This window comes from Hippoglossus hippoglossus, chromosome 1 (assembly GCF_009819705.1).
Source record: "Hippoglossus hippoglossus isolate fHipHip1 chromosome 1, fHipHip1.pri, whole genome shotgun sequence".
Lineage (NCBI taxonomy): Eukaryota > Metazoa > Chordata > Actinopteri > Pleuronectiformes > Pleuronectidae > Hippoglossus > Hippoglossus hippoglossus.
The window spans coordinates 23,685,783-23,703,599 of record NC_047151.1 but is presented as its reverse complement, the minus strand read 5'-3'; the positions used below and the strand labels follow the sequence as shown (position 1 = coordinate 23,703,599).

General features: G+C 43.9%; 2 protein-coding genes across 3 annotated transcripts in view; one reads left to right on the top strand and one right to left on the bottom strand.

Moving 5' to 3' along the window:
• tll1 (tolloid-like 1) overlaps positions 1–2,759 on the top strand; it is a 40,093-nt gene extending 37,334 nt beyond the window's left edge. Inside the window, exons 20-21 of the mRNA XM_034599442.1 lie at positions 1–37; positions 1,840–2,759. The exon at positions 1–37 is cut by the window's left edge and continues 214 nt beyond it. Coding sequence (XP_034455333.1) covers positions 1–37; positions 1,840–1,974 — 172 coding nt within the window. The 3' untranslated portion in view covers positions 1,975–2,759. The remainder of the gene's footprint in view (positions 38–1,839) is intronic.
• Positions 2,760–7,585: 4,826 nt separating this feature from the next.
• Positions 7,586–17,817, bottom strand: part of stox2a (storkhead box 2a) — a 16,643-nt gene continuing 6,411 nt past the window's right edge. The window contains exons 1-4 of one of the 2 annotated variants that reach the window (XM_034599430.1): positions 16,113–17,610; positions 14,599–14,751; positions 9,752–12,278; positions 7,586–7,930 (exon numbers count right to left, since the gene is read on the bottom strand). In XM_034599430.1, the coding sequence (XP_034455321.1) occupies positions 7,729–7,930; positions 9,752–12,278; positions 14,599–14,751; positions 16,113–16,290 (3,060 nt within the window). In that variant the 5' untranslated portion in view covers positions 16,291–17,610 and the 3' untranslated portion in view covers positions 7,586–7,728. Of the gene's footprint in view, positions 7,931–9,751; positions 12,279–14,598; positions 14,752–16,112; positions 17,611–17,817 lie in introns of those variants that run through there. The other variant, XM_034599421.1, reaches the window with a different exon arrangement.

The window sequence follows — 17,817 nt, the reverse complement described above, 5'->3', positions numbered from 1 at the left end:
CAACTCCCATCGACTCGGACGCTTCTGTGGCTCAGGGGTAAGAATCCATCGCTTCCCTCAGGGCGGAATCTTTAACATATGCAAAGAGCCAGAGTGTATTCTTTGTTTTAGATCTTTAAATTCAATAATATTAATATTAAAAACCTTATCATAACGCTTTTCAAAACAATGACAAATGCATTTAAAACAGTTAAAATGTCAAGTAATCATTAATCAAAATGAGTCAAATTAAAGAAATACACAATTAAAGTGTATACAAATACAATAGTATACACACAGGGTGTATACTAAACATCTTTTCTGACCATTGTCGAATGCATGACGTGCAGTTTTAGCTTCTTGGATGTATTTCTGTGTATTTCAGTTTCCCATCATTTACATTCTGTATGAAAATCTGTGCTGCAGACTTCTAAAACATTTGGCTCATATTATTTAATATTTTTCACATTTCCTGTAAAACACAAAAACAGTAATAACGTGATTCCACTAATAAGCCTGATGTGTCTTATTTCTCTGTGTGATCGAGCTTCTTTGTTCCAAACACAGTCATGATCCTCACTGCACTGGTTGATATGTTCCGTCTTATATGAAAAAGACTGTAGCTCAGTTTCCGTCCCATGCACACACACACACACACACACACACACACACACACACACACACACACACACACACACACACACACACACACACACACACACACACACACACACACACACACACACACACACACACACACGTCAGATATTAAATTGGGGCAATAAAAGAGCGTCTTGCCGCAGACTGGGTGGAGAAGTTGGTCGTTGTTGGTTCTTGGTCTTTTCATGGTATCCGTGACAATAAGGAAAATGTTGAATAACAGCAGCTTCACTTTTCAACTAAAAGATCTTGTTGTTAATCATTTTTCTCTACACGTTTAGATGTTGTTTGTTTCTTCCTGTCATTCCAGGCAACTGTTTGTTTCTCTCCATTTAAATTTGATATGAAAATCTAAACTGTTAAAAAGTTGTGTGAGTTTTTGTGTTTCCAAGGAATTTGAAACATTTAACATTTATAAACTTTATATTATTTGGGCGGCTGTGGATCAGGAGGCAGAGCGGGTCGTCCACTAACCAGATGGTCGGTGGTTCAATCCCCGGCTCCTCCATTCTGTGTGCCACTACATGATGTAAAAAACGTTCTGCACATAGATGCACTGCGTGGACGTCAAAACTTTACCTTAAAGCCCTTTGAGTGCTATGTCTCCATATAAATACAGATTATTAACTGATATGTGTCCGTTACAGTGTGGGGGGTGTTTGAAATGCAGTGTAAATGAGACCTATGGAGCTTTATGACTCAGAAAAACATTCAATAAAAGACATATTGTGTATAACTGAAGCCCATCGGAACAGATTCAGTGCATTTCCATCATCATAAAGTTTAATTTTGAAACGTACATTGTTTACATCCATGTTTATCGGCAGTCTTCTTCTTCTTCTTCCCTTTTTTTCTTCTTAGTTTTGAAGCGTTACCGCCGCCTGTAGATCGACTGACCGGTGTGAAATACTAGTGTCTTGTTTCTAACATGTAATGTGTGTGAAGTTACACGACTCAAGCAAATTCTAAAGTTCATAAAGTTATAATAAAGTGCTGATAACGTTATGCATGGCTGAGTAGAGAATAAGGGCTGTTTTGGAAGGAGGGGAAATATTTTTCAAATATCTCAAACGCAGCAGAATGTTTTGCAGAATATCTTCCTGTGATGTAAAATGTAGAAAATGGGTTAAAACTGTGATGTGTGAACCTTCAAGTGTCCGAGAAACTGCTTCTCACGTCTCTCTCTCCTCCCGTCCTCAGCCCAGGGAGGGGATTTACTCGCCCGGGGACGCCATGCTGATCCGTTTCCACAGCGACGACACCATCAGCAAGAAGGGCTTCCACATCCGCTACACCAGCACCAAGTTCCAGGAGAGCCTCCACACCAGGAAGTGATGTCACACGGGGCCCGTGACCTCCTCTGACCTCTGCGCAGCCCCGCCACTGTTACCCTGACCTTCGCCATGGCAACGAGAAAAGTACAGCCTGTCCCCCCCTCTCTTCCGTGGACGTTTTTTTTTTTTTTTTTTGTGGAGACGTGGACGTTTTGTGGGGAAGAAAAACAATACTTCCATGAACGTGTGTCTCCACCCGGGGGTGCGCGGCAGGTCATCGCAACAGGAAAACGCAAAACGATGATCAATACGAGTTTCTCCAAATGGGGGGGAAATGTGCTTTTCACGACTGCACATCAGGCGAACCTTTGTTCAGAGGGTCGCAGACAATCAGTTTGCTGAGATTCTCTTTGCACAACAGGAGACTACAAACACACACACACACACACACACGCACACACACTAGATCCATATTCAGAGGTTTGAACTGCGGATGCTGAACCTGGAGTCTCCTCCGGCTCCTCGATCCTTGAACTGTGCGACGTACTGTGATCAGACTCATCAGCCTCAGTGACGGAAAAACAGACGTTTTTATTTTTTTGCCTTGGGAACTGGTCTCGTCGAACCCAGCTCAAAAAATGGCTGCAGATGATTTTACGTCATGTCTTATTGTATAAGCCTACTGTGTTTACTGTATGTGTGTGTGTGTGTGTCTGTGTGTGTGAGTGTGTCTGTGTGTGTGTGTGCAGAGAAAAGAACAAACAAAAAAGGCCGGGGTCCATCCTTTGCCCTTTTTATGCTTAAAGCTTAAAAAAAAAACCCAGACGACCGTCGTGCAACGGAAAAGAAACAAAAGATTAAAAAACTGTAAATGGAGACTTTCTAAGTGATCTGTGATGTTAACGGTGAGCCTTGCTTTGTGTCGTGTGTCCTGCTTTTTTTGATTTTTCATGGATGTTTTTCATGGATGTTTCCCTCGTCGACCCCAGTAACCATACAATTCGTAGTTTTTTCCAGTGGATATATCGGAAAGGGAATATTTTTTCTCAGCTGTCTGACAGGAGTCTGATGGAAGAAGAGATTCCCGTGGTGCTAAAATAATACAAAAAAACACACTGACTGACTGAATGAAGGCTTTCCAATGGAGACGGCCACTGCACTGCACCAACAGCACTAGTCCTGTGGAACTACAACTTTGCCTTAGAACCAAACGTCTGCTGGCCGAGGCCGTGCTGCGTCAGCGGAGACTTTTCTCCAGGTTGTTCGGCAGCGTGTTTCATTTGTGTGAAGATCTTGAATGGTTTCATCGTGACAAATACAAAAATAAAAAAAGAGAAATACATGGGAAGTGTAGTGTGTGAGATAGTGTGTTTTAACGGTGCATGTGTGTTCATGTCATTTTTTTGTAGCTAATTTCAGACACACACACACACACACACACACGTTGCTTACATGTTCACAAATACACAAAAGTCTTTTTTTTTTGTGCATTTCCCACCTGGTATCTGAACGCACACTTCTCCCCTGTGTAAGCAAAAGTGTTGTAAAGTTAAAGGAGTGTCAGATGCATCGTCTTTGTGTTGACTTCATTATGTGTAAGTGTGTGTTGTAGGAGATCGTAGAGAAACAATGTGTGAATGTGTGTGTGTATGTGTGTGTGTGAGTTTGTGTGTGTGTGTAAGCTGCATGTTAATAAGTTGACTCATTCACTGCTGTACGTGCCAAGCTCCAGGTGACCCCTGACCCACTGTAGTTTTCTGTTTCATCATTCCACCTCTGTGTCTGTAGCTCAGAGACGCTGAGCAGACGTCCTCTGCATCAGTCAATAAAATACACACAGGTAAAAAAATAAACTGGAACCTGTGTCTTATGTTGTTTCTACATTTCATGTTGTGTTACGGGTTTAAATGAGAAAACACGAGTGTCCGCGGTTGGTCCGTGATTCAAATCCTGGCTTTTAAACACATTGTTGTCAACCTGAGGATGAAACCTGGATTCAATTTCACAACACAGTAGTTCTTTGAGTCTATGAAGTGTTGAGGTGGCATCTGTAATATTTGTTCACCTGTATCAAGAAGAATTAAATAATAAAGTAATAAACGGTTATAAATTTAACATTTAGAAAAAAACTATAATATCATTCTTAATTTTTTCAATCATCAACTATTCCAAATAATGTTTCTGTTTTCATAGTTTAAAATAAAAAAATTAAATGGACTTGCAAGATACATTTTAATCATCAAACTTTTCACCCTCCTCAAAAAAGTTCGGGACCTTTTGATCCTGTCACATGATCTTCTTCAGCAGATGGAGTTTGCCTGAAGTTATTACGGATTTTAAAATGTTCTGCTTCTCCACGTTTTCTTAAAAAAAGGTTGATTTATTGTGAAATAATCCTTACCTCTGAAATGTATGTGCCACAAATTAAAAAACTAAACATTTATTAGCTTTCAGATGTTATGTTTTTGTTTTGTCATTGTCATGTTTCTGTCATATTCCAGCTGACAGGTCATTTGTTTCCAGTTTTCACATAAAAGCTTCAACTTCGATGAGATACAGCTCTTTGCTCTTTGCTCTTTGCTCTTTGTAATTTAAACACATTTGGTTTTAAAGCAGAATATTAAACACACAGATCAGCAGCAGGAGCAGCTCATGGTCTGACACCATGTGAACATCGTCCAATCAGATCTTCCAGTCATTATTTTATTATTTCATATAAAACCACACTTTTCTCACACTATTGTACTTATTGACAGATTTTATGATAATTTTCTGATAAATTCAAGACTATCAAGATTTATTCTGTTTCAATCCCGGTTAATTAGAAGTAAAATCTCCACTGACAAATATTAAACTATATTATATCGCTTCTCATTTTTATCGTCTTGATCTGTTTTCTCTGATGTTGTCGAATTTGAAACTCAATGTGAACACAAACCACTTACCTCTATAGGATCAGAGTGATGAGCTTCAGTTGTCACACACACACACACACACACACACACATTCACAGGCCACGGTCATACCATCAGTTACCCACAAGAGGGCGCCACGTTTGCGCTTTTCAAAGGTCAGTGCTATGTACGAAGTCCCTGAAGTCCCAAAAGATTATATATTTTTTATCTTGTGCACTTAAGATATTTATTTTAAGAAGATGTTTGTGTTTTATGAACCAGATTTCTACTAAAGCATCGAGAAAATTCAGATGATCAAGTTTTATTTTCTAAAAGCTATAAATGCAACTTAGTCTTGTCTTCAAAGCATCGGTCAGTCACGTCTTTACTACTAACACAACTTTTGTATTTTGTTCACACAAGATTTTTAAAAATATCATCTTTTGAGACTTCAGGGTCTCCGTAGATATATATATAAAGTTACCCCTAAAAAACTATAAAACTTTAGTATTATATTTACAAGTAACTTTACTTACGATTAACGATGGTAGGTTCTTCATGAGAACATGAGTTTCGCTGAGATGAACACAAAACCCAAACTGAGCGTGTGTAACATTCCTAAAGGTTTGTTTAATACTACTGATAAGAGTGTCTGTTATTAGAGAAAGTATTGTGGAGTTTATGTTGTGTAACTTTTTACAATTCAAACCCTGTTTTTGAATTTGATCAACTTCAGTGTTTTACCTTTGTCTCCACCCACAGGTCATCCGGAGAACTGCACTCAGTAAAGGGCCACTTCACCCAAACTACAAAAACAATCTCACTTCACCTATAATTGTATCTATCTATTAGGAATAGTTTAGTTTTGTATCTACTGAGGTTTGAGATCAACACCAGTGGGACTTCCACCATCGACCCCAAACAACTGAGGAGAACAAAACCTTGCTTGTGCTGCTCAAAGTGTTTTCAATGAACAAAAACAAAAGTTCTTACCTGTATTTAGAGTAGGAGCAATGTTAAACAAAATTAAACTTGATGATGTATGAAAACAGTTGTTCATCTACTTGAAATATGTCTTGAAATAAAAGCTTCTCATTGGAAATGTCCCATTGTTCCCACTCTAATCCACAAGTGCATGAAGTTTGCTCCTTTGTTGGAGGCCTTCAGAGCACTAGTGTGTAGTCGCTTATATTTATATTTTTATATTTAAGTCAGTGTTTTAGCAGTATGAGAGAAAAGACTAGAATAGTAGAATAGAATAGTTCAAGTGTGAATCATAATGTCTCCTAACCCGAGTTGACTTTCAAATGTCTTGGTGTGTTCAAAATGCAAATGTATGTAATTTATGTGATGACATAGAAAAGCAGCAAATCTTCACACTGAGAACCAAGATCCAGGACATTTCTGACTTTTCTGTGTGAAAGATGAATCTTCTGTTGAGTCACTCCTCGTTTTCACACTAAAACATCCTGGAAACAACATCCTGGTCACTGTGGTTAATGCACAACCCCCCAGTGTCAACAGTTCATCAGTAAACTATTTCCACTAATGTATAAAATGAAATGGAAATTTAATTACTATCATTACAAATGACTTTACATCGATCTGAGCTTTTAAAGTGCTTTTGCAGCAACTGTAGACACAGTTTACTCATCTGCCTACAATACCCATAGTGGACCATGGCTGAAGCGAACAAAAATAATTACTTAAAAACCTCAAAATATGACACATCTGTATCTGTATTTAGCTTTCGCAATTTTCCTTAGGAACCATTAACGAATGAAAATAGAAACAGAAACCTCTCTAACTGCTGAGTTGACTGCAGCTGTAACAACTGGATGCACTAACAGCTGCCTACAGTTCCCATAATGCACCACGTCGACACTACACAGAGGCTCAGAGCTCAGAATTACCAATTTAAAACCGTTGAAACTATTGATATGACGCTTGAGACTCAAAATCAATCAGAGACAACTAATTGAAAAGTTCCTTGGAAACAGTAGTTTTAACATCGGCATCACCACGGCAACCGAGAAGACTCAACCTGCTGAGCAAGATCACTGGACTTGACGAAAAGCTCCAGACCAGTTCGACCTGGTGCTGAGATGTTCTGTGATGCATGTGTGCAGACGTGAGGTGCAGCTCATTCTGTCCAAAACATCAGTTTTTGGTCACATAGCATCTTTAATACCACCATTATAATAATTAGGATATCAAAAGTATCGAGTATACATACATCATTTGCATTGCGGTACACAAATCTGAGCTGATTTATGTTTTTATATCTGTCATTCGTTGTTCTCAGGATCAACTGTTATTGTCTGGACATTTGTGCTGATACATTGAATCGTCCTGAAGAACTCGACGCTATTTCAGGAAGGAGAACATTTAATTGGACATGTATTGTTAAGTAATATAAAAAGTTTTTTTGATATTTCCAAATGTAACTTGAATCCTATAGTCTACTACTTTCCAATACCAATAATCAAGAATCTTGATATAAGCCGAACTAGAGTCCATGTCACCAAACTCAAAGTACTTCAGGCAGGTGTCCTCACCCACTGTGGTCTTGATATTCTGTCGTTTTTCGTCTCTTTTTTTTGCAGTTAAAGTTCTTGAAGCTGTGGGAACAGTCTCTTGAAGCCATGCCTGTTTTTGTAACAGTCCCAGTAAATGGATTCTCAGGAGTCTGAAGATGTGTGTGTGTGTGTGTGTGTGTGTGTGTGTGTGTGTGTGTGTGTGTGTGTGTGTGTGTGTGTGTGTGAGAGCATGAGTGCGTGTTTTTTCTTCAATGTGTATGCTCGTGTGTGTGTGTGTGTGTGTGTGTTGGTTGAGGACAGCGAGGGTCAGAATGGTGAAACCCCCCCGCCCCCGCTCCCTCTCTCCTCCACCACCTCCCCGGTCTCAGTCTGCGCTGCCCGTCAGACGCTGGTGATGGAGGCCAGGCAGTTCGACGACTTCTGGAGTTTCTCAGGCTGCGTGGTGGGGGGCTCTGGGATGGCGCGAAAGCTGAATGGCAGTCCGATACCACTGGTGCCGATGTGGCCGGGGCTCAGTGCCGGATTCTGCCGTCTATTGCTTTCCACGATGCTGGATGTGTTGGATGCAAGGCTTTCGCGTGTCCTGCACGACAGAGATGAAACAAAGGTTTTTAAAACACACCATGAATTAATAATAGCGTCTGAAATTCGGAAATCAAGAGCAGCATAAGTGGAGCTTGGCAGGAAAGAAAAAAACCCACTAAAATTCATTAAAATGATGTTAAAACAGATTTTGGCAAAGGAAAGAACTTTTACTAAGAATAATAAAATGCTTTTAAAAGAAAACTAGATAACAGCACCTTCAATACCATGGAATTGTCACTTGGTGGCAGCATAAACAGCATATGAACACAAACAGTGACATATTTACACATCCAGCAGCTTCAGAGCAGCATTTTCATTCATTTGTCACAACTCAAGTAACTTCTTAACTTTCTGTTCTAGAGCGGCCAACAGAATTGATGCCGTTACATCCACCACGGACGTTATGTTTACCCCCCTGTCCGTTTGTCTCTTTCTTTCTTCCTTTGTTTGTCAGCAGGATTTAAAAAACTACAGAATGGATTCCATGAGACTTGGGGGCTCAGGGAAGAACCTCTTTGAATTTGCTGCAGATCCTGAATCGTTTTAACGTTTTCTCTAACATTGTGAGATGATGACGCCATTTTCTCCAAACTTTTCCTTGATTTCTCAGAAAATAATTGAGGAATCTTGATCAAAATAAGTCCTGCATGTTTGGACTGATATCTATGAGCAATTTGAAGCAGATCCAAATAAAAATCTGTATCTAGTGAATTTGAATGTGGCCGCTGGACCGTGGGGGGGGGTAGATCTGCACTCTTCTCTGGTCACTAGATTGTTTGGCTGCAGATTTATTACTTTGCATCTTGAATCTGATTTTTTAAGGCTTTAATCTTTGTAATAAAAGTAGAATCTGTGAATCAGATTGTGACAATTAGCACAATTAAATTTACAGTCTTGGTTGTGTTCTTTTGTGTGAGCATAAAACTGCTGCACAGCATTTACTGAAAACAAGAAACTGGAAGTGGAGACGTGAGGTGGACTTTGCTGTCAGAACTATTATTGGACTGTGGTTTAAGGATGAAACCAGTACCTCTATGGAAAGAGAAGAGTGGACAGGAAGTGGACAGGAAACATGGGAGGAGGTGGTGACATGTAAAATGGTCCCCGGGTGGAGTTGAACCATGGACATTTGGATATTGTTATTTCAGGACATGTTTGCTCAGCAGAGATTCACCTGCTTTTTATGTGATTAAATAGTACAACTGGAAAAAGCCTTTAAAAGACGCTCTTCAAAAATAAGTCATGATATCCAGAGTAAAACTAATTATTCAGTGTTCAAATCAGGAATAAGTAACATAAGACATCAAGACAGGTTATTAATAATAATAATAATACAACTCAAAAAAACATGGCTCCTACAATTCGAAAGGACAAAAGAAAACAATTCATTGAAACAACTACATAAATACGGTTAATTAAAGATATATGAGGAAGATACGAAAGACGAATAAAAAAGCTCCAAATATATTTTAAACGAAAACGGGTACAAACAGAAGTTTTATGATTTTTGATCATGGATTTAAACTGATCAAAGAATTGATTTATATAATCATGACCTGAATTAGACTGTAAATACACAAATCTGCCTCTTTATCCTCCTTTGTGATGGGCGGGTCTATCGTTCCACTTTGGGAGCATCAGCAGCCACAGTGAAGACACTTCAGCTCAATAGGTGGATAAAATATGAAATTGATTATTTGGCCTTGACACGTGTGTGTAAATACCTGGTCTGACAGCAAAATGTATAACTGATCTATTTAAAACACACCATAAGTTGCAGTTTTATGTGATTACACAGGTGATTTCTTTCTGTTCGTACCTGGGGGAGTTGAATCCACTGTCCACCGTGACGCTGCTGCTGTCCATGCTGTCCAGACGGGCAGAGTGGGCCGACTTCTGACTGCTGCTGTTCTCCGTCTCCTTGGGGCTGAGTAAGGTCAGATTGGTCTCCAGTTTCCGCTGCAGGTCGTGGTCCTTCTCACGCTCCAGGAGCCACTGCATGGTTCCCTCCCCAACGCCGCCGCCGCCACCGCCGTTCCCACCCCCTTCCCCGTGGTCCTTGTTGTCCTCCGTCGTCGCCAACTCTTTGTGCGAGTCCTCCTCTGCCTCTTCCTCTTCCTCATCGTCCGATACATTATAATAGTCAAAGGAGGCGGAGGGGACGATTGGCTCTAAGCAGCCCTGTAAAACTGCGGGTGACGCGGAGGAAGTGGCTGAATTGGAAGGCTGCTGGGGCTCAGGATTGTCTAGGGCCTCTGTTGATTTGGCATGTGAGGCTTTCCGCAATGTGCCGGACTTGGTGTAGCTGCTGTCCACGTAGCCTGTGGACAAGGCATTGTGTGGAGGTTTGAACAAAGTGTCCTTGCTGAAGATCTCCTTCCTCTTGATTACCATGCTGCCTCCTCCCCCTCCGGGATCCACGTTGTGTTGGTGTGGCGTCAAACGGGCATTTTGCACGGGCTCCGGCGTCTGGCTCGGCGTCAGTCGCACCGAGCCGTTCTGTCCTTTCGCTGCCGACAAGTCCTCTTTGTACTCCATCGTGTGAGGAGAGGTGAGGTGAGGCGTTTGGCGGTCAGCCGGAGAGCCCTTGCGGAGTCCCCCTGATGAGGTTAATGTGTCATATTCTGATTTTGCCTGAGGCGAAGGGGCAGTTAGGATTGTTTCGTTTGACGTATTGCACTGGAAGTACTCATCTGTTGAGGGCTTAGGAGAAAGTCCCATTAGCTCATTGTACGTAGGCAAGCTGTCTCTGCTTTTGTTCCTTTCTATTGTACTCCGAATCCTTGACTCGTCCAAACTCCCCTTCCCCATATCAGGCACATTAAAGTCAGAGTGGAACTTAGCAGCAGAGAACATGATCCTTGAGTAGTGGGAGGACTTCTGTGTGGCCCGCAGGGTGCCATCATCAGTGTAGTAGTGACTACGCTCCTCCAGACTGGGGTCGAAGTCTTCAGGCGCACCCAGCGACAGGCCCTTGAGGGAGTTGTCCATTGACCGAGATCGCTCTTTAGCTTGATCGGACCTCTCGTGACGCGACTTCCTGTCCTGATTGTGACTGTGACTTCTCTGCACTCTGGACTGGCACGTCCCGCGCGACGGTTCGGGGAAGGGCATCTCCGTCCGTCTCTTGGCCAGCTCCCCAGACACGTCCCACTCAGGGGTAACAGGGCAGGACGATTCAGTAATGTTGGGGTTGCTGTGGACCAGATACGTTGCGCCACCACTCCGCCTGCGCTCCAACGTGTACATGGCCTCCCGAGGCGAGCGGACGAGCGAGTGGCTGAAGAAGCGGTAATCTCTTTCCATGAACACGAGGTCCCAGTTTGAACCCTCAGACGGGTCCCCCCTAGAGGTCCGGGGTTTGCTATGAGAGCGGGACTTACCGTGTGGAGCCCTCCGGTGGCCCCTCCCTCTCCTGCTGCGCGCACTGTGCTGGGCCGACGACCCCACCTTGTTCTTCTGCGTACGCTCTTCCTCCAGCCTCTTCATCACGGCCGTGTGCCTTGCCACATTCTCCACTGTTAGGTCGGGGTTGATTCGGCGGATAATCTCCATCTCCACCTCGCGGGGAATGGGCGTGGTTGGCACTTCCTCGTCACGAAGAGGCCACTCCTCCGGGGGGAACTGGGCTGAGAAGGTGGCCAGCTGCCGCATTTTGTCCTTCTTGAAACTCAGTCTGAAGAGTCTGAGTCCAAACCTCTTGGATTGCTTCTCGCCAGTTCCGCTGCCACCACTTCCTTCTTTCTTTTTGGTCAGAGTGTCAGTTTTATAAGCGAAAGAAGTGATGCTTTTGCTCTTGTCGGCTGGCTCTTGAGGTGGCGATTTCTGCTGGACAGGAGGGGAGGGGAGTGGGGGGTGGGGGTACGAAGGCGGTTCTCCTCGGTGCTCCTTGGCCGTCGTGCTCGGTTGAGGTTCCCCGCCGCCGTGGTCCTTGGGTGGCTTACTTTGATACGAATCTCCCCTGTGCTCCTTCGGTGACTTACTCTGGAGCGCAGAGGCGTGAAGTCTGGCGGGCTCGTCGCGGTACGAGTTGTATGAGTCACCGTGGCTCTTCCGAGGAGGCCTCTCTCTCAGGTGAGTGGATGGCGTGACGTTGCCAGACGGAGGCGAAGTGCACTGCTGAGGTTGCTGCTGCTGCTGCTGCTGCTGCTGCTGCTGCGGTTGGCGCTCTTGCAGCCGATCGTCCAGGTGATACCACTTGTTGTTGGTTCTGATGAGGGAGGGGGTGATAAAGTAGGTCTGGGGAGTGACGATGAAGTAGCCCTCTGGAGTTGGGTAGATCTTCCGCTCTCGCACCAGCATGTTCAGGGTATGTCGCAGAACCTCAGAGCTGGGTGTAGGCACGCCTGCAGGACACACACATTCACGCACAGTTTTATAAACTTATCTTACGACAGTGAGATTTATAATATAACAGTTTCATTACAGGGATTTTTGACAAATTTGTTGCTGCCTTGGAAGAATTAGGAGATAAAAATAAAAAGAGATGGCTGATCCTCAAACAAACATTTCAAAAAGATTGTAAGAAAAAGTCATAAACAATCTTTCAAATATGAAAAAAGTCATTTTATTTTAACAATTAATGACTGTTTGGTTATTTTAAGTAAATAAGACCTGGTGGAGAATATTAAAATTACTCTCACACTTTATTTCAGCGTGAGAGAGGGTGAAGTAAGGAATTCCTTGATTCTTTCAGGTTATTATGGGAATATAACTTCTAGTATAAGTTACTATAATGTGAATAAGAAGCTTTTGGCAGATTATTAAAAGATCATTAGAGGATTTAAAAGATCAGAGTATAAATAACCTGACAAATCAGATCTTTCATGGAAATAGAGGTAAAATCCTTCTGATGAGCAGCTTTTCTGTCGTATTGTTTAACATCAAAAACAAAGTCCCTGTATATTTACCTGTCACATTTCCTCTGACTAACACAGGAACAAACTGTATGATGGTATCACAAACTGTATAAATACATAAACACATCTTCTATTCCAATATTTGAATTGAAGCCAAACGATGCCAACCCTGAATTAAATTTCCAAAACAAAGCTGCCACGTTTTTATTGATGCACCAGCATTGAAATATTCTAGATATCTCATGCTACCTTCTTGTTTCATGTTTCAGGGACATCTGTATAAGGTACATTAGTGCCTTCTTTCTCGCTTATATCATAATTTAAAGTAAACTTCAGTTTGTTTAAACATAGCTCGGCTGTGCAACCATGACACAGATAAAACACATTGGTGGGGATCTTATTAAAAGCTCTTAAGTGAATTTTTTAATCTTTAAATTGTCCTTTAAATTGTTTTATAATCCACTAGAAAATTATTATCAAAGATCTGATTTGTGCATATTTTACAACATCAGTAGGTTTTTCCTTCTCTCTGATTGACCTCTACCTCAGCCCCCCCTCGCACCCATACGACCATGTGTGTTTGTTTATCTACGGTTACACCGACATCAGGACATGATCTAAGATTTCATCCGTGTTGGAATAGATAAACCAATCAGTCCAGTTTCAGACGTAGTTCATGTCCTGTAAATTAACTCAACACCATTCATAACCAGTCTTGTGAGGCCATGTGTTGCCTGACATTACATCACCCCTGTGTAAGGTTTTTTGTTTTTTTTACACAGGAATGATGCAACCTATAAGTTCACATTGTGGACATTTTGTTTAATATAGCAACAATTTGAAGACAATAAAAAAAAAAAGCCCAGATCCTAAAAAACTAAAGAAAAAAGAGAAATATTCATCTTGCACTTTGTGAGATCTGTGATCACAAAGGTCTGGTGAGGTTTTTAAAAAAAACCTCAGCTTCTCTATGAGCGATAATGTGATAATAACAACTAAAGGACGGTTTGGATAATTGAACAATTAATGCTGCTCTGGTTGTTTTTGTTTAGTGTAGAAAAACTGATAAAGGTTTGGATCATCCACGTAGAGAATCATAAATATTTGTATCAAAGTCAATGTCGCATAAATCCACATTTATAAGTCAATTGTGAAGAAAATGAACAAACAGAATGGAATTTAAAGTTAGAAAATCGTAGAGAAAGATCGGACAGTGAGTCAAAGATGTTCACTGTGTGTTAGTACATTTGAGTTTGTTTCACCAACATTCTTTTGAGGATTCAACATCCCATCATTCAGGGCTTCAATCGATTAATCGTTTGTCTTGTAAATGTCAAAAAACAGTGATTGTTTTATTCAACCCACAGCTTAACACATGATTAGAGAAGAAAGCAAGAGGCAGCGCTGCTTTTTAAAATAGTTGTTGATCGATTCATTGATTATTTGACTAAACGTTTCAGCTCTATTCCTCCTGAAACATTCTAATGTTGTTTGTAAGATTAACGCACTAATAAATCTCAATTCCTGATTAATCTCTGAAACAGGAAGCGATTAAATGAGATAGATCTTGACTTTGCTCTTTGGAGCTGGTCTCTCCAGTAGATGTGTTTAAAATATAAAACATAACTGTGCACATTCTTTGCTTGGAGAATTTAGTAAAGGGGCGATTATTAAAAAGCTGGTAAACAAACCAAGTTAAGATACACAACAATAGCTTGTATTAACTTTATTGAAGCTGCTAAAACCCCACAATGTTCTGCATGTTTGCGTCTTGTCCCGTGTGAGGAAGAGGGAGAGAGGGTTGTACCTGGGAAGCTGGCAGTGAGGTGCTCCACCAGAGCCTCCTGGTTGACGGGCTTGTGGGCAGAGTTCATAGCAGAGATGGCCAGGCACAAGATCTCCCCCAGCGGGATGAACTGTGACTGGCTGATGGGTGACATACTGATCGGAGACACGTCACCTGCAGGAGGAGGAGGAGGAGGAGGAGGAGGAGGAGAACTGTTAGATCATGAATGAACAGCAGGTGCAGCGTGTGAAGCTATGATGTAATGGTCAAACAGCAGCAGTTTGCACGCCGCCTGGAACGGCTCCACCCCTCCTCCCCCTGCTTCCTTAGCCTCTCGTTCCTCCCGTTTCTCGTAGGTTAGCAAAACAAGGCAGCTGCTGCAGCAGCCGTAGTGTGAGATCACCTGAATCTTCCTCCCCACTCACGTGATCTCATCTGACAAACAGGAGAACGGACGCTCACGCGAGTCAGAGTGTTTGAAATGAAACAGAATATGAGCGACTTTGGCTCCATGCTCAGAGCTTACACGCAGAAATGCTCTGTAGCCTTTGTTGAATTAAGCTGGCTTTACTGTCAGCAGTAGTGAGAAGTGAGATCATCCTACAACCAGCCGGCCCGGCTTCAAGCCCCTCTGAGAGGAAACATCTGCCCCACTGAAAGGTTGTGAGGCAACGCACTGAATCCACCGCTGCAGCATCTGTGCAGTAGTCACCCTCTCCTTTGACCTAAATCTGGTGATCGGCAGAGAACCACACAACACCGAGCACAGACTCTGACTACCTGTCTTCCATTTCTTGATTTGCATCTGTCAGTAATTCTAATTGCTCGTGTTTTCTAGTATTCGGCAGCAGTTGAACAGAATTCATCTGAAAGTTTTCTTGCCCATTAGTGCTGTGGGCCCTTTCACCTGTGCTGCGTGTGCAGGGCCCTGCCTCCTCACCGCTCTCAGCTGAATGGTCGGTTAAGCAACACGATGACGTTATCTCTGCTTAGTATCACAGCCGTTTAAGCTTTATGTGGCTTTACAAGGCTTTGCTTGGTTCCTGGTAAACATGAAAAAAAAGCTAAATCTGCCATCGCATCGGTAGAGAAGAAAATAATACTACCCGTACTATTTTTTTCTGTTTTTTTCTTTTTTTTTTTCTGGAGTGTACAAATCTCCATGGAGTGTAGGAATGGGGTTGCAGTGGTACAATGAAGCAAGAAAGACGGAATACGGATAATAAAATGGACCATTCCTGATATGAGATGGCCTCAAAGCGATTTTGCAATCTCAACAAACACAAACGTGGAAAATGAAATACTACTGGCCTTTCGGGAATTCAGGAAAACATTACAAATCGTACAAAAACAAGTGGGTTTATCCCGGGTAACGTGGGTCGATGGAGAAACATGTCCTGAAATCAGAGAGACCAGTAAATATCGTCCACTCTGAACTCTGCCCTTTGACCCCAGGAATCAAAGCGTGTCACCGCAACCTGGGTTGTGTTGCGTGGCGAGGGCGGAGCCTGTCCGGGTGGGCGTGTCTGACTCACCTGGCACACGATAGCTCGGCGGGGACGGAGAGAAGTGAGGAGGAGGAGGGGGAGGAAGATGCTGCTTCTGCACACGGATGTCTTTCTCGCTCCGGGAGAGGTTGTGCTCCGGCGGCCGCTCGGCGAGCTCCGAGCTGGGCCAGGCCCGCCGCACAGTGCTGCTGCGGGTCTTCTTCATCGTGACCCCTTTACCCTGGGGGGGCTTCCGGGGGTAAGGTGGAGAGGGAGGCGGGAGGTGGGGAGGGAAGGGAAGGGGGGGTGTGCAGGGGGAGGTCGACCCACCTCAGGCTCAGTGCCTCCCCCGCATCAGTAAGAACGTCCCGGTAGAGCGATCACACACCGGACATGGCAGGAACCAGTGTGCACCTTCACGCACGCGTCTCATCCACATCCACGGGCTGCGAGCTGCAAACGAGCGTGTGCACACTGCGGGCGGTGGTCCTCGGCTGCTGGGCTCTTCTCCCAGGCTGATCTGCGGCGGAGGTGGTGGTGGTGGTGGTGGAGGAGGAGGAGGAGGAGGAGGAGGTGGAGGTGATTGCGCGAGGCATCACCCTTTCATCGGCATCAGTCCCAGCCACCATTTGTAGCATCCCCATTTGCATGCGTAGGGAGGCACATTACGTAGCCGCTCTGATGTGGGAGGAGGGAGCAGGAGAGTGGTGGTGGTGGTGGAGGAGGAGGAGGAGGAGGTGGGGGGGCAGCAGGGGTAGAGATGAGGGAAATGGGGCATTGGGAGTGAAGGAGGACGGCGAGGGGAGATTTCAGTTTAGGGATCCACTTGTTCCTTTTTGAGTGGAAAGCAGCAGGGGGGAGGAGGAGGAGGAGGGAGGAGGAAGGGGGGGAGGAATGGCGGGAGGAGGAGGAGGAGGAGGAGGAGGGGGGGATGGACGGATGGTCAAAGATGTAAAAAAAAAAAAAAAAAAGCTTCAGAGGCCCAGTCCTCGACAATAGCTCAATTCACCACAGGAGAGCTCGGCCCGATCCCCGGGAAAAAAAATACAAAAGATCCCGCTTGTGAAAACCCCCCCCCAGAAATCACAGCTCCATCCGCCCTCATGTGCGGCGGAACCTCCGTAGTACGCCGAGCTCCGGAGCCGCCACGTTCACCTCCATCTTTATCCGATTTCAAGCGCAAGACCCCATCGTCCTTTTCGACAACAGCACGCCAGGAGAGGGGTGGGGAGGAGGAGGAGGAGAGGGAGAGGGAGGAGGAGGAGGAGGAGGAGGAGAAAAAAATGGAGAGAGCGTAGAAAATAAATAAATAAATAAATAAATTCAAGAATAGATATCCACCGTTTCCCGCGATCCGACGGACGCAGCTCCCGCGCCGATCGCCGTAGCATCCATTCATTAACACAGAGGGAGGGCGGGGGGGAGGTGGTGGCGGGGTGGCGGGGATGCAAACTCCTCTTTCTCAACGCTAATGCTGCAGCTGCTCCCAGCACCTCCAGGAAGGGTGTGTGTGAGTATGTGTGTGTAAGTGAGAGAGAGAGAGAGAAGGAGAGGGAGAGAGAGTGTGTGTATGCGCGCACCCGCCTGCTGCGCGCGATCCTGCGTGAGCATGCATGCGTCTGTGTCTGGGTGATTGAGGCTGGGGGAGTTGGTGGGGGTGGTGGGGGGTGAGAGTGAGAGAGATCGAGGACATGCATAAGGCAGAGAGAGGAGAGCAGATATCAGCTCACACACACACACACACACACACACA